This window comes from Equus przewalskii, chromosome 32 (assembly GCF_037783145.1).
Source record: "Equus przewalskii isolate Varuska chromosome 32, EquPr2, whole genome shotgun sequence".
Lineage (NCBI taxonomy): Eukaryota > Metazoa > Chordata > Mammalia > Perissodactyla > Equidae > Equus > Equus przewalskii.
In genome coordinates, this window is record NC_091862.1 from 2,344,534 (window position 1) to 2,360,731 (window position 16,198).

At 52.3% G+C, this 16,198-nt stretch overlaps 1 protein-coding gene and 1 long non-coding RNA gene across 12 annotated transcripts in view; one reads left to right on the forward strand and one right to left on the reverse strand.

The window, feature by feature from the left end:
• The window catches only part of KIF25 (kinesin family member 25), a 53,771-nt gene extending 43,077 nt beyond the window's left edge, over positions 1–10,694 (reverse strand). For 2 of the 11 annotated variants that reach the window (XM_070602913.1, XM_070602909.1), the window contains exons 1-3: positions 10,500–10,676; positions 8,696–8,761; positions 1,153–1,275 (exon numbers count right to left, since the gene is read on the reverse strand). In XM_070602913.1, coding sequence (XP_070459014.1) covers positions 1,153–1,275; positions 8,696–8,761; positions 10,500–10,571 — 261 coding nt within the window. In that variant the 5' untranslated portion in view covers positions 10,572–10,676. Of the gene's footprint in view, positions 1–1,152; positions 1,276–1,623; positions 1,836–8,504; positions 8,609–8,695; positions 8,762–10,320; positions 10,426–10,499 lie in introns of those variants that run through there. The other 9 variants (XM_070602910.1, XM_070602905.1, XM_070602911.1 and 6 more) reach the window with 7 other exon arrangements.
• LOC139080757 (uncharacterized) lies at positions 10,664–15,370 on the forward strand. Its single transcript, XR_011535498.1, has 2 exons — positions 10,664–10,926; positions 11,687–15,370. It is a non-coding gene; the product is annotated as an uncharacterized lncRNA (long non-coding RNA).
• Positions 15,371–16,198: the final 828 nt, after the last annotated feature.

Consider the following 16,198-nt stretch of genomic DNA (forward strand, 5'->3'; position numbering starts at 1 on the left):
TTTTACTCAGAAGTGAATAAGAATTAATTACAGGGGCTGGCCCTGTGGCCCAGTGGTTAAGTTCGCACGCTCTGCTTTGGCGGCCCAGGGTTTCACTGGTTCGAATCCCAGGTGTGGACATGGCATCGCTCATGAGGCCATGCTGAGGCAGCGTCCCACACAGCACAACCAGAAGCACTCACAACTAGAATGTACAACTATGTACTGGGTAAACTGGGGAGAAGAAGAAAAAAAAAGATAGGCAACAGATGTTAGCTCAGGGCCAATCTTTAAAAAAACAAAAAAATAAAATAAAAAGTTCCCTAAGCGAGGCATTAAAAAAAAGAAGAACTAATTTTACATAAATCCATTCTAAATATACTAAAGCAGTTCAAGGGGGAAAAAACCCTCTAAGGGCAGATTAATCCTGTTTACAGATGGTGTTTTTATTGTTGCAATAAGGATCTGGGTTTTTTCCCTTCTAAGTTTCACCCTGGTCACACTGTTTATAGCAACAGATGAACAATCACAGGTATAAAAATATCCCACACAGCCTCACCTTGGAGAACTGCCAGGGTACCATATGGGATGACAACTTTTCTTCTGGAAACTACAGTCACTGAAAAGTCCTCCTTTGACAACACGCTGAATTGGCTCTATTCAACCTGACATGTGCAAACCAGTCCCTACCATTTGGCATCAAAACAAACGCGAGCACCACTTTGACTTACAAAATTAAACTTACAAGACACAGCACGACCCCAGCTATTTGAAACAATTCCTCTCATGGCCAAAAGGTATTTTTCCTTCCTATTTTTGCTCAGGAGCCCACTCCTATGTGCTTTTTTGAGGTTTAGTCTTCTATTTAAAAACTGTTAGAAAGCTGGACTCCCAAAGCGAATACCACGTACATGTACAATTGATCATAAAAACAGTCATGATTTTATAACCTCGTAAAGAAGACCAGATGGGTCACCTGGAATGGAACATCTGCACGTGATACACCGACGACCTCTGCTTCCTTAGACTAAGGCTGCTTTCGATGCCACAAGAGCAGATGTGTGGTGACAGGCACAGCTTACACAACTCCACCAGGAAATAATCTCTCTGAGTCAGTCAACACAAACAGTCATTATGCAAACGGGAGTCCTGCCTCCGGGGAAGCCCCTGTACCTGGATGACACGGCAGAGCTGGGCCAGGCTGGAGCGGGTGCCCCTCTGCAGCCCTTCCTGCTCGTCGCACAGGAGGCAGAAGCGGGTGGCCGCGTGGCTGCTTTTCCCCGTCATTTCTTGGTACTGTGGTCCAGAAAAAAAAATAAAAGGGGGATTTGAGTCTTAAAACCTTGGACACGAGGCAGATGCATTTTCTCCGCGGAGAGAATGTTTACTGACTGTCCCCTGTGTCCCCATCTGCCTAGGAGGGGACACTGCCTGGCCACATAACTTGGACGACAGCAGGGAACCAGCCCCAGGAGTCATCCTGGCAGAGCCACTGGAGGATTTCAGCAGCAGGATTTTCAGACCAGATTCAGGTTTAAAGACATCACTTGAGCATTTTGCGGAGGAGGATGGGCGAAGGGGTAAAGCGGCAGGAAAGCCGGTGGTGTTCTGGATTTTAGACTCCTACGGGGGTTGGGGAGGCACCTTGGCGATCCTGGGAGGTGAAGGCGGTGGGGGGACACGGGGCCCACGTGGCTCCCGGGTTCCTGGCTGAGCCGCTGGCGGTGGGGCTGCTTCTAACTCAGGTCCCCGGTGAAGGCAAGGAGTCTGGATCTTTGCTTCGTGTTGTTTCCTTTCCCATGGTGTTTATTTACATGTTTATATTCTCGCACGATGTTCATATAAGCTAGGAAACACTGGCGAATAGTTCCTCCCTCAGAACCGCAACCACATGTCACGTTCCCATACAGCAAAAACATACAATTAAACTAACAATGATACGCATCATAATTTCATCACTGACGTAATAAAATAGAGTTATCCTGTATGCAAATATTCAGACACACAGCTCAGAAGCCCCAAGAAATATGGGCCATGGGCCTGCTTCACTACCAGGAGCTCTCTTATCTTCGGGAAGGGCACAGAAGAGAGGAAGAGCTGCCCCCTGGAGCTCTGAGGTCAGTGTGGGACACGCCAGTCACCCACCTGGTCCCTCCGGTGAGAACGCTCAACGGGCAACAGGAGCCAGAGCCCCAGGGCTCCCGAGGGAGGTTGCGCTGGGAGCACAGGTTTCCAAGTCTGCAGGTGACGGATGACAGAGCAGAGAGCACCACGTGTCATGGTCCACGGGAGAAGGAGAGCAGGGAAAGAACGCCAACTGCGGCTGGGAGGCCAGGGCGGAAGCAGGAGCAGGACGGAGTGAGATGTGAGGTGATGGAGACCGAGAATGCCAACTACCTGCTCCAGAGGCCAGCTGTGGAGGAGAGGGCCCAGCAGCCGAGCAGTCGGGAGCACTGGGGGCGGCGCTGGTCTCAGCGGGAAGAGCAAGCCCTCAGCCAACACTGAGAGGATGCAGGTGTGCAGACAGGACAGGTTGGGCAGCAGGAAGCTGTGCTGTCTGTGGACTCGGAGGCCAAGAACGAGGAGGCTGCGGAGAGCAGAGACTGGAGAAGAGCAGAGAAGGTTTCAAATGCTTTTCTCGGCGGGTAAGGAGTAACCCGATTATGGAGACAGGATTGCAGCTTGGTGTTTAATCCCAGTAGAGATGGTGCCAGTGTCCATTGATGGCACCCATCTTCCTATTTGTGTGATATTTTCCAGAAGTTCGGGTGTGAGTACTGGAAGGCCAACGGCAGGATGCACAGAGCGCCGGGGTCTAAGGTAGCAGAGACACCAGACCAATGGTGTGAGAGGCCTGGAGAGTTGCAAGGGAGCCACTGAAATTATGGAATGAGAAATCCAAGTATCGAGGGACCAGAAGTCACAGGAGGGCTGCTGGAAGGAAAGTGAAGTGATCAACCGACTGAGGATCCTAATGAAATCCAAGAACAGAGAGCGTTCTTCAAGACAAACTTTGTGTGGTCAGAAAGAGATGCGTCTGAATCTGTGATGGTAGACGTGGGTCGGTCCAGCAATGACGTGGGATGGGTGGAAAGGAGCAGAGAAAGAACTCAGTGGGGAAGGCGGGGGGGTTGCTCATGTGGGTGCTGATGCCCCTGGAAGAGAGTGGGATGGAGAGGGAGATGGATTCTGCTCCAGGCAGAGGTTCGAGCCAGGCGTATTAGGAAGGAAATGGGGTCACTGGACATTTTTTTTTTGGCAGAGGAAGGTTCTCCCTGAGCTAACATCTGTTGCCAATCTTCCTCTTTTTCTTTTTTGCTTGAGGAAGATTGTCCCTGAGCGAACATCTGTGCCCATCTTCCTCTATTTTGTAGGTGGGATGCTACCACAGAACGGCTGCTGAGTGGTGTAGTTCCATGTCAGGGATCCGAACCAGCAAACCTGGGCTGCTGAAGTGGAGCATGCCAAACTTAACCACTGCTGGACATTTTCACGCGGCAATGTAACCATTCTTTAAAAGAAAAGATTATAAAAAGGCAAGAATCTGGAATTTTCTGGAAAAGATAGATACTAAAAGGGAAGGTGGACATCATTTCAAAGCTCGGTGTTTAGAATTTCTAAGAGAAAACCAGATCCACGAGAGCTACGTGGAGACCACTTTCACTACCACACCTAATATGATGCAAAAACAAGAAACTGCCAAAGTCCGGCTATAAAACTCTGTGCTAACTGGACTTGAGTGTGTTTTTCTTCCAGCACCGGCTGATGTCATGATATTTACATCTTGGAGGAAAAACAACCTGAGTACTGCTAAGATTCTGTGCAGAGGTCAGTTGTATCACAGCAGAGACCACTGGCTGTCTACCCAGTAGCTGCTTCCCCTCCCTCCTTCCTATCAGAACCCCTAGTTTATCAACGGCCCTGCTAAAACCTAGATGTCCCAGGCTCGCTAAAGGTAGGACGGCCATGCGACCCAGTTCTGGCCTGTGAGATGTCAGCAGAAGTCACTGGGTAGGACTTTGAGCAAATGACTTAAGACAGACTTGGCAGGCATGTTCCCCTGTCTCCTTGACCCTTCTTCCTTCCCACTACCTGATCGTGATGTGTCACCTGGGCCCCAGCAGCCACCTTGGAAGCATGAGACAATGATACACTTCATAGTAGGCAGCTACTTGGTCTAGGAAACAGACAATGGCTAAAGCTGGCCGAGTGGAGAGCTATGATCCCATGATGGAGGCGCCTTTCAGCCCCGGTCAGCCTACTTCCAGGTGTCTTGCTGCAGGGGAAGCAATTGCCTCTCTCCTGTCTGCTCTGCCACCTCTGGCAGAATTCAGGCCCTGATGGAAACACACGATGAACAGGAATCTCAGTTTGGTCTTTTTTGTCTAATTAATCTACTAATAGCTTTCTTTGCTTGAATTCTCACTAATATCTTTCCCTGTTGCCAAACATAATCTGATTGGCATTTGAATGTTCTCTAATTATTCATTCTAAAATAGATAATGGACAGAGACGACCTGACAGTCATCTGGACAGTGGCAGCCCCTTGCAAGCCCAGGTGGGAAGGCCGGGTTACAGATCTGGGTTCTGAACGCAAGCCAGCCAGTTTGCCTCCAAGCCAAAGATGGCAGGATAACACTTATATAAGGCAATCCAGCAGACTTTGCCTCCATGCCAAAGATGGCGGAAAATGCTTCTCTTGCATTGATGAGCTTGGAAGAAATGTGATATGGAAATTCAAGGCATTGCTGTTGTCACATTGAAACAACAGCAAACAGCCACGCAGGCATTAATTCTTCCTTGGTGACAGAAAGGAAATAAAACAACCCAGATAGCAACTCTATTGGACGTGGCTCAGTTGCTCTGTGGCGCCTTGGCAAGCCTGGGACTTAATTCCACCCAATACGTTAAAAGGAGGACAGCCACAGGATACTTAAAGAAATGAATTCCGTCAAAAACATCTCATGAGGGCAGGGAGGGGAAAGAGATTTTTGTTAACTTTTAATATCATTCAATCTCCTCCTTCATCTTTACAACAGGACAGGAGATGGCAGTTAAATACCAGAGATAAGGCCTGGAAGGATCCCACTTGTACCTCCTAGGATATTCCCCTCTAAATCTTCAGGGGAGAAGCTAAATCAAAGGTCCATATTGTCACAATGATATTCTTTGAACCTGCTCATTCTTTTCAATAGCGAGAATCAAGGATTCCTTCTGGCTCACGCTGGGGTTGAAATCAATGTTTTCCCTGGACCTCAATTTATCAGGATGAATGCTTTCTTTTTACTGAAGCTTTTGGCTCTGATGCTCATGAAACCCAATTCTTCTCCTATGCCAAGAGCTGGGTCGAGATTACTGGTGATCCGTCTGAGAGTCAACGTGATTCAAAGATGGCGGCTGAGAAGGGCTACTGATTAGGTTGGAAAATCTATTTACTCTTGATGGGAAAATTTCAGAAGTGTAAACAAGTTAAATAGAGAAATTATAAAAAAGGGAAGCTCAGGAGAAACCTGTCAATCAGGGGGATTATAAAGAATACGCTGAACACCTGTTGGGCAGCCAGCACTGTATTAAATGTAGTGGATACCAAGGGTAGAGTGAGCAAAGATTTGTCGGCAAATTAGAGATTAAGGGACATTAAGAGATGAACTATCAGGGCCGGCCAGGTGGCACAGTGGTTAAGTTTGTGCACTCCACTTCTGTGGCCTGGGGTTTGTGAGTTTGGATCCTGGGCGCAGACCTAGACACTGCTCATCAAGCCATGCTGTGATGGCGTCCCACATATAAAGTAGAGGAAGACGCACAGGGCCACTCTTCCTCAGGCAAAAAGAGGAAGATTGGCTATGGATGTTAGCTCAGGGCAAATCTTCCTCACCAAAAAAAAAAAAAAAAAAAAGAGAGAGAGAGAGAGAGAGATGAACTATATCTATTCTTCTTTTGACTAAGGAAAAAACTGAACCAAAATAAAGTCCCAAAACTCATAAGGCTCAGATTCTCTCTGGAAAAAAAAAACAATGTACATCTAAATATGAAAAACTATATTCTAAAGTCTCTGATGTTGACTCTAAGTGCAACAGCAATTCAGAGAAAAATAAAACAGAGCATTCAAGTAACTTATACGGAAAGTGGGGCTGGCTGAGCTTCAAGGGCTGGTTTAGGAGAAGTAGAAAGAAAGCTTATCCTGAGGTGCTGACACAGGAACACGCACGGATGGCAGAGTGACACAGACCCAGGGACACACGGGGAGACTGAAGAGGAAAGTGGGTAAATATAAGCACATTGGTGATCAGGCAGAGGACACTGGGCTGATTTTAGGACAGTGAGAACCTGAGAAGAGGGATATTAATTTTGGAAAGGATGAACCACCCTGCAGAGGGCGGGAAGGCAGAAAGCCACTGCGTACCATCCACTCTGCCCACGGCGGGCGACAGCTGTCCCTCCCCGCACGGCCTGGGCAGTCCAGGTGAGAACCCGCTTCACCGCAGAGGCCTGTAGTGTCAGATCCGTCATTTGAACACGCTCTGTCCACTCCATCTCGGTTCACAGGGTCTGAGCTGTGAGGTCGGAGGCTGTGAGCGAGGAGGAAGGAAGTACGGGCCACAAAAATTAAGGTTTCCTGTTTTCAATGAGCAAAAGACTATAGGGGACTTACAACACAAATGCCAACAGCGTTACAGGCTTTATCTGGCATTCTATGCCTAACGATCTTAAATGTAAAAAAAAATTTCAATTGCATCTCAAAGATGCTTGGAAAAATTGTTGGCGCTTTGAAGCCACCCCGACCGACAGAAGGTGGTAAACGGCCGTCATCTGTGTCTGCTCTGACCTGCAGCCTGTGCGACTCCTCCAAACACTGGGTTCCAGCAGCTACAGCTGCAGGGGTCTCTTGGACTAGTGTGTGGAGGACCAGGTGACCTGGGCTGCATGGGGTCCTGCTGTCTGGACACCAGCCTCATCCACCAAGCACCGTTCCCATCTTCCCTCGTCAGCGCTCCTCTGAAGCCCTGTGGCGAAGGTTCTGGTACCCAGGGCAAAAAGCATTGGTGAGACGCGGTAGAGATGTGGTGAGGGGTGCTCAGGCTCAGACAGGCTGGGGTCCTTCATGCATTCACATGCAGAAATGCGCCTGGAAGCGCCGGTCAGATGAACGGGTAAATTAATATTCACTTAATTTAAGACGTAGTATGAACAGGCCTAAATTAATCTGGAAATTTGCTGCAACTAATTTTTTCCAATGAAACTTGACCGGGTGATTCAGGAGACTGGGGAGTCTGAAGACCCCCTGGACCTGACTCTAAGGAGAATTCTAAAGGGGTCGTCATTTAAAGACAAGGAACTCAGAAGAGTCATTTGATGCTGGTATATCAGTTTTCTACGGCTGTTGTGACAGATTGCCACAAATGGAGAGGCTTGAAACAACATTAATTTGGGGTCGGCCCAGTCGTGTAATGGGTGAGTTTGAGCACTCCACTCTGGCGGCCCTGGGTTCGCCAGTTCTGATCCCGGGCACAGACTTAAACCCGGCTCATCAAGCCATGCTGTGGCGGCGTCCCACATACAAAATAGAGGAAGACTGGCCCAGTTGTTAACTCAGGCCCAGTCTTCCTCACCCCTCAAAAAAACCAAAAACACAACATTAATTTATTCTCTCCTAGTCCTGGAGGCCAGACATCCAAAATCCAGGTGCTGGAGGAGCCGGGCTCCCTCCACAGGTTCAAAGGGATGATCCTGCTGGCCTCTTCCAGCTTCTGGCGGCCGGTCGCCGACACTCCTTGGCTCTGGTTGTGTCGCTCACGTCTTCACGCATCTCCCCGCCCCATCTTCACGTCGCCTTCTCCTCCGTGTGTCGAATCTCCCTCTGCCTCCCTCTTATAAGGACACTTGTGACGGCATTTAGGGCCCCAAGGATAATCCAGGATCGTCTCCTCATCTCAAATTTAATCCTGACAGCAAAGACCTTTTTTCCAGACAACGTCACATACACAGGTTCCAGGATTGGCACCTGCCATCTTTGGGGGGCCACTTCTCAGCCTGCCAAAGGCAGCAACGGCCAACCGTCTCAGAACACAGAGAATCGCCAGCCACCTTGCCTTCTCCATTTGCACGCCCTTCCTTTTAAAGGTAAAGAACAAACCTGCAAGAAGGACTGGGCAGAGCCGACTTCCAGGGACTTTTTTTTTGGTGAGGTGGACAGACGACATGGGGAGAGTCGGGCAAAGGTTTAGCCCAGAAGGTCAAAGTGGCCAACTGCCCAGGATGGTGGTTGCCTGGAACTGGGGGCAGGAGGGGGAAGCAGAAGGGAAACGGCACGCGAATCTTTAGGGGTGAAGGTGACGGTGCACGCTGACTGTAGTGACAGCTGTGCAACGACACATTCACCAAACACGCGACTGCACACGGAAACGGGGTGAATTCACGGTGCGTAAATTATACCTCAACAAAGCTGTAAAAATGCACAGCTGCCTCGTCAATTTACTACCCACTAAAGCCCTTCCAGCACAGAGACAGGGATTTGGAACAAAAACCTGTTCAGTAGGAGAAGACACTTCAAACATCAATGAAAGAATCCACGCCGCTCGATGGGACAGCAAAAAGGAAAAGTACAAGGACCCCCGTCAATTTCTTTCTTCTACAAGGACAGAAAACGGACTTTACCACCGGGTTGCCACTTGCGGGACACACGCGACCCCATGTGCATGACGTGCGAGAACAGTACCTCTGCCAGTTTCAGGTGAAGAATGGCATTTTCAGTCTCCAGCTCGACTATCCTCTCTTCTTTGGCCTACAACCAAGGATCCAAAAGGAGAGTTGTCAACCACCGTGACATGCGTCAGGGTAACCTCCATCGTCAGAGCGAGGACCAGGTGACAGGAGGCAAGCACAGAACGGCAGGGAGAGGTCAGCCGGAGCAGAAGCGGGGGGCCCCTCTGATGCCGAGGGCCTCGCTCCCCGACCCTGTGTTATGACCCCGTGGCTCCAAGTGTGGTCCCCAGACCCCAGGAGCATCTGAGGACTTGCTAGAAGCCCAGAATCCTGGACGCTCCCACCCCGAGTCGACCAGAGTCTGCATTTTCATCCTGTCTGCATGCAGGTGCACACAGGTGACCTGCACGCACAGCAAAGTTTGAAAGGAGCCACTCTGAGGACCCCGCTCACCCAAATTACTTTCCATCCTTTTATTCATTTATTCAAAAGGCATGTGTTAGAAACCAATTCTGTGCTGGGCACTAGTCCGGGTGTTGCGGGTGCAGCAATGAGCACGTCAGGCATGGAGCTGGCATCCTGGTGGGGAAAAGAGATGAGCCAGTGGATGGAGTTAATAAGCTGGGACAGTGGCAGCACTAGAACTCAAGCAGAGCGGTGTGAGTACAGAGACAGGGCGGCTCCCAGAGAGGGAAGAGAGCCCTCAGAGCCAGCCACAGGAACCTTGGGCAAAGGAAAAGCCATGCAAAGGCCCTGAGGCCGGCATGAGCTTGGCAAGTCCAGGAGCAGAGAGCAGGTCAGCCAGGCTGGGGCACAGCGGGTGAGGAGAGCAGGGTGCAGGGGGAGGGGCTCCCAGCCAGGGGAGAAGTTGTGTTTCATCCTCCATCATTGGGAAGGCATTGCAGGGTTTTCAGCTGAAGAGTTTCAATAGTAGCTATTTATGGTAAATGCTGGGACAGCCAGTGACTGGAGGGCTTGGGGGAGAGGAGGGCACCCGTTTCCAGGATGGGGGCTCAGCCATGGGGCCCTCCTCCTCCGGCGGCTGACATGCAGCTCACAGAGACCTGGGATCATTTTAGAACAATCTCTGTGGCTGGTTATCAAACCAGAACCTGGCAGTCATCTTGACTTTCTGCACCGCCATCAGTCAATTTTCCCTCTTAAAAGTCTCTCGAACATTCCCACTCGAGTCCACGTAATTCTAATATGGGGCCATCTCTCACCTGGACAACCACAGGGTCCGTGCCCGCCCCCAGCCACAGCTTTATGGAGACAAAATTCACTACCTACAGTTCACCCATCTAACGTGCTCAATTCAGCAGCTTTCAGTATATTGAGTTGTGCAACCATCACCAAGATTAATTGTAGAATATTTGTATCACCCCAAAGAGAAACCCACAGCCTTGGCTATCACCCCTAACTCCCACCTGCCCCAGTCCTGGGACACCACTACCCTACTTCCCTCCTACAGACTGGCCAAGTCTGGACATTTCATATAAATGGAATCACACGATATGTGGGCCTGTGTGACTGGCTTCTTCCACTTAGCACCTGAGGGCGGTGAGGGCCCAGGTGGGAGTGGGTGAGGCCCTCGGGTGGGAGTGTGGCGTGGGGTGAGGCCCGGGTTGGGGAACAGACCCTACAGGCCGCCGCCCTTCCAGAGCAGGAGGCGGAAGCCCGGAGGGCGGGCGGAGGAGGCGGGCGGAGCGATGCTGGATGCGGGGCGGGAGCCGTTTACAGCCCGGGAGACCCGCGCGCCCAGCCCTGCCCTCCCCGGGCTCGGAGGGGAGGCCCCCGTGGGCCGGCCGCCCTCTCACCTGCACCTGCCGCTGCAGCTGCCGCGCCCGCTGCTCCCAGAAACCCGCCCAGCGCCCGCCCCGCGCCGGCATCGCCAGCAGCCTGGCCTGCGGCCCGGGGTCCTGGCGACAGGTGCGACAGGTGGCTCAGCGTGGGCCCAACGGCGGCGCGGCGGGGGCGGGGTGGAGTACGGGGCGGGGGTGGGGGGGGGCCCTGGGGGAACGGCGGAGAGGGGAGGGAGTAGGAGGAGGGAGCGGGAGGGGAGGAGCTAAATTTGAAAAGTTTTCTAAATATTGGGGGTGTTCCAAATGCCATTAAATTACAAGTCTCTTTGGGTGCAAAGTACCTAACTTTTTCCCCTTTCTCCTCTTCCTGTTTCCATCTGCCGGGTTACGTGCCTTCCCTCCCCACGGGAGCTCCACCTGTGGGTAGAGGACACCTTGGAAGGTAGGTGAGAACAGGACAGGGGCTGACAAGGCCTGTGGGGGAGGAGACGCGGGGAGGGGAAGCCTGGTGGGCTCATGGGAGCCGCCAGCACAGGCGGGCGGCAGGAGTGGGGCGGGCAGGCCCCCCAGGGGCCACAGCCATCTGCAGACCTGGCTGGGGGACTTGGGGACGTCCTGGCCTGTGACAGGGAGGGGTGGGAGGGTTGGGTGCAGAACCTCTCCCAGCAGCCCACCCCCGCCTGCAGGACTGGGAGGTGGCTAAGGGGCAGGACACCCTCCCGGCCCCCCGCCTCTAAGAGCCAAGGCAGAGAGAAAGTTGGGGAGGATGCTCTTCCCTAGCAGAGTCCAGGGTCCTGTGCAGGGTGGGCCAGGCATGAATAGAGGTCGAAGTGACAATTTACAGCTGAGCTCTAAGCACAGGGACACCCACCGTTGTCTCCTGTGCCCACGCTAAGGGAATGGGTCCCACAGCACAGGGGGCCCCAGTGCTCCACCCCCACCCATGTTCCCCTCCCCACCCCCAGCCCCTCCCTGCCCTCTGCACAGCAAGGCTCCCCAGGAACCATGAGCACTGCTCCCGGTCCGCTCCTCACCAAACAGGGAAAGCGGCCAATTATAGGCACACGGCCAAGTCCGGGAGTCACTTCATATGGCTGGGCTCTCCCTCCTTCCCGAGACACTCTGGAACTTGGCTTTAGGGCACCGGCCTCCCTTGGGATTCCCCCTTCTCACTGGGGCTCCTTCTCGGTCTTCACTGCCAGTCTCCAGTCTCGCAGCTTTACATGCCATCTAAACCCTGACGACGTCCAGGTGTGTGTGTCCAGCTCGTCCTCTCCTTGAATTCCAGACCTGGAGGTCCAGCTGCCTGAATGGCACCTCCCAGTGGATGTCCACACCGCCTCCCTGTCCCCTGCCAGGCCTGCTGCCCAGGCCCCTCTGCTGTGCTCACCTAGACCCGGACCTTGGAATCCACTCTGCCCTTTCTCTCTCTCACATCCCGTCTGTTGACAAATCCTGCTGGATGCACACAGTGGCGGCACCAGCCCGTTCTTGCTACCCCATCACTGTGAAGCCACCTCTGTCCACTGCGTGGTCGTTACACTAGCCGTCTACGGTCTAGTCTCAACTGAGTGGTTTTACAAATGGGAGTCCATCACCTCCTCCCAGCGCCTTCCCATTTCCTTCAGCATGAAAACCAAAGAGCTCACGGTGGTCCACGCCCTCCCCTGCCTCGGTGTCCGGCTCCTCTCTGACCCTTCCCTCCCACTTGGCTCCAGGATCAGTGAGCTTGGGCCTGTCCTCGGGGAGCCAGGTACACTCCCACGTCAGTCTCTGCTCTGAGGTTCTCTCTGCCCGCGACCTCTCCAGACACGCCTGCGGCTCACTCTCACCCTCCTTCAGGATTGTCATCCAACCCTCCCCGATGAAGTAGCACCCACATCCGTCTTGTCCTGCTGCCTGTCCTCAGGCTTGGGCACACCTGGCAGACCAGACGCGGAGCTATATAGTCATTGCTGCTCATCGGCCGTCGCAGCACGTGGCTCCGAAGGGCAGGGCTGAGGGATCCCCAGCAGCTACGACAGTCTGGCAGGCACAGGAGCCCAATGCACTGTCTGCAGAATAACTGATGGAGTCAAGAATAGAGGCGGCAGGGGAACGGAAACGAGGACACCGTGAACAAGCTAAGGCGTCATCTTCCGTAGCAGATCAATCAGTAGAAACTGCCTTAATTTGACAAATAACAAAAAAAGAGTAGCGTCACAGAGGTGTAACACGAGCACATGTGTTGGCGGGATGCAAGGCAAGAGGTTTCCTTCCTCACTCCTAGGGGCTGGCAAAGCCACCACGGACCACCTTCTGGCCCTGCCTGGTGAGGTTCAGTACAGGCACACGCGTGATGTGCACACATATGATGTGCACATGCATGGTGTGTGTGTGCTGTGCACACACGTGATCCAGCAAACCCACTCCTAGAGCCTCCCCCAGGTGCCTAAGGGACCCCTCAGAGGAGATGCATTTTGCATGGGTTTTAGCAGCAGGGCGTTGCAGGCAACCTAGAAGCCCATCACCAGGGGGTGAGGCAACGTGTGGTCGGGGCCAGTCGTCAGTGCCGACCGAGGTTTCCCACCTCCCATTCCAGAGCTTTCTAACACGCCACGTCCTGATCACTGCCTCAGTGTCCACACTTGACTTTATGTGGCAAATATAGACTAAGCATGTACTGTATGCCGGGCATCGTGCTGGGAGCCAGAGTGATGAGCAAAAAGACTCGGTCCCTGTGGTCACAGGACTTACAACTTAGCAGAGAAGGCGACAGGTAAGCACTGACAGCCGGCGACCTGACGTGATGAGACCGATGATAACGAGCACCGCAGAATGCAGACATTTCTGAGTTTCTCCCAGCCCCGCTGACACTCTCCTCGGACCCCTTTCCCGACCAGGCCTCGTCCGGGCATTCCTCGTGGCCACACCCATGATGTCTCCTCAGTGCTTCTCCATCCACTGAGCACACCTGTTCTCGCCGTATTTGGAATTGAGCCTGTCTACACCGAGGTCTCTTTTCCCCTACTGCAGTGGTCCTGAGTAAAAGGCTTTTATGGCTCTAACTGCTGTCCGGCCCGGTTCTCTTTAGCACCAGCCAGTGGGATCAAACCATCTCCTGTCCACTTCCGGTCGGCAGCCCAGCCGAGAGCTGTTTTCTGGAGGGAGCCAGAGGCCCGTGCGCATGTGAGAGCTCAGCCCAGACACATCAAGAACATTGTCAGTGCCAGCTTTGTGCCGGGAAGACTCTCCCTTAAGGCTCTCATATCTTGCTCCTGTTCTGATGACATGACCAGTCCCTCGAGGGGCAGGACGAGAGGCTGACAGCCACACGCAAACCCCAGCACGAGGCGGTCAGCCTGCGTGGTTCTCACACCTGCGTGCCCGCTTCCTTCATCCCGATTTCCCGTTGTCTGTGTTCCACTCGTGTCTTGCTGTGACAGGAGACAGGGATTCTTTCTGAGAGAGAAGATCTGAATGACCTATTCAGAGGGAAATAAGCAGACGGCGACATCCGGTCTTCGCTGAGCCATCGCTTTCATTTTATTAAAGATCACTTAAAGCCCCTGAAAGAACGGTGTTCAGGGAACATCACAAATTACCAGGAAAGACAGGTTCATTTCAATACATCCAACTCTATAGCCACAGAGATTTGGAGAATTTTGGACAGTTTCCACATTTACCTTAGTAACATTCAAGTACTCAGGTATTGATACTTAAAGAACAGAAATCAAAGCAACCAAGAACACCCCCTCCCCCCCGCCCCAGCTATGCTTCACTTTCCTAATTTTGGATACACTGTTTAGACCACGTTACATATTTTGCTTGACTCAGATAGTTTGTTCTATTTTGGGGCCTGTTCCCATGGAAAGAAAATTGGTGGAGGCAGGACCCCTTTAAAGCTGTCCTACTTACCTAGTGTTTTCCACGTCTCCCTTTTTCTGGTGTTACTTAATATCCTATTATTTTAAAAAATTCAAGTTGGAGTTGGAACCATTGTCACCAATTTAGGTTGAGGCCCTTTGCACCTGTAGTCTCCATAAAAAAAAATCAAACACAAGTTTTACAAGCCGAGGGAAAAACAAGGCTTCACCCAGTGAAGACGTGTGGGAGGACTGCCGCTGAGCTGAAAGACGGCGCCCCGGAGTCTCGTCTGAAGGGAGAGCGCTGTCTGCGCAGCCATCCCGCCTGCCTCACCTCTGGCGTCACAGCCTCTGCCAACTCCACTCGGGACGGTGCTGTGCCCTGCCCGCCCCAGGCCGCTCAGCCTTCACCTCCATCTCCGTCATCCTCCCCACCACCTGCGTAGCTTTCCGGACTGCAGAGTGGCTAGAGGGAAGCCCCAGGCCCGCGTCGTCCCGCGGCGTCCCGCGGCTCCGGCGGAAGCCTTCCACTCCCGTCCCTTCTCCGTGTGGGGACCGCAGCTACGCTCCGGAGTAAACTGATTGGCCTCACGTGGCTTTACGAAACCTGGCCGGAAGCTGCATGAAGAATATAAACCTTCTTATCGTGACTAAGACCCCCCTGGACCCCGGTCCCCGAGGCCCCGCTGCCCTTGGCTCTGGGCTCCCTGACGGCTTCTCTGAGGGTGGCGGCCTCTTGGCCTCCGGGATTTCCTTCCACCTGCAACAGTCTTCTCTCTCAAAAGGGAGCATCGTTTTCTCAAACGGTCTACCATGTCCACAATTTACACCGGATCTTTCCATTGAACCCTCCAAGTGCCCTGTGCATCTCCCTTAAACAAATCCAGTGCTAAACTGTATGTTTACACAAACTTTTCTGTCTTCCTAGACCTGCTGTGGGCTACATGGGACCACCGTGTCCCCAGTGCCCGACACTGAGTAGGAACTCTTAAATTGTATTTGTTGAATAAACTGTGCAAGAAATTGTCTTTTATATCCCAATTCAAGTCGAATATGTGTCTTTTAGGGTTACATGACTTCTTTGAGTAAATTGGATGAATACTAGAAGGAGAAACCTGTCACTTTTTGCGCTGTCATTTTTTTCCCTCTGCAAGTCATTCCATTTAACTTTTGCTGTGGCTTAATGTTACCGTAAGCGTGGAAATAAATTTCTGAAATCAGTTTTCCATGCAGTAAATCAGAGGAAACCGCTGTCCGAGGGCACAAACTAGGACACCGTCAAGTGCCCGCGGCGATTTTTACAGGACCCCAGAGACAGAGACCACAGTAGGAGAGAATACTACTTCCACTAAGAGCAACAGAACTACGGCCTTGAGACGGGACTGAATCAGTCTTAATACAGACACTTTGTTTTTTTTTGATTAGCCCTGAGCTAACATCTGCTGCCAATCTTCCTCTTTTTGCTGAGGAAGACTGGCCCTGAGCTAACATCCGTGCCCATCTTCTGCTACTTTATACGTGGGATGTCTACCACAGCGTGGCTTGCCAAGCGGTGCATAGGTCCTGACCTGGGATCCCAAGAGGTGAAACCCTGGGCCACTGAAGCGAAACATGAGAACTTAACCACTGCACCACTGGGGCCAGCCCCCAGACTCTAAATTTTTGACTCCCCAAACTTTAAAGTACCCTTTTGGGCATTAAAACATACTAAAAGTGAGGGGCCGGCCCCGTGACCGAGCGGTTACACTCTCGCGCTCCATTTTGGCGGCCCAGGGTTTTGCAGGTTTGGATCCTGGGTGCGGACATGGCACCGCTCGTCAGGCCACGCTAAGGTGGTGTCCCACATGCCACAACTAGAAGGACCCACAA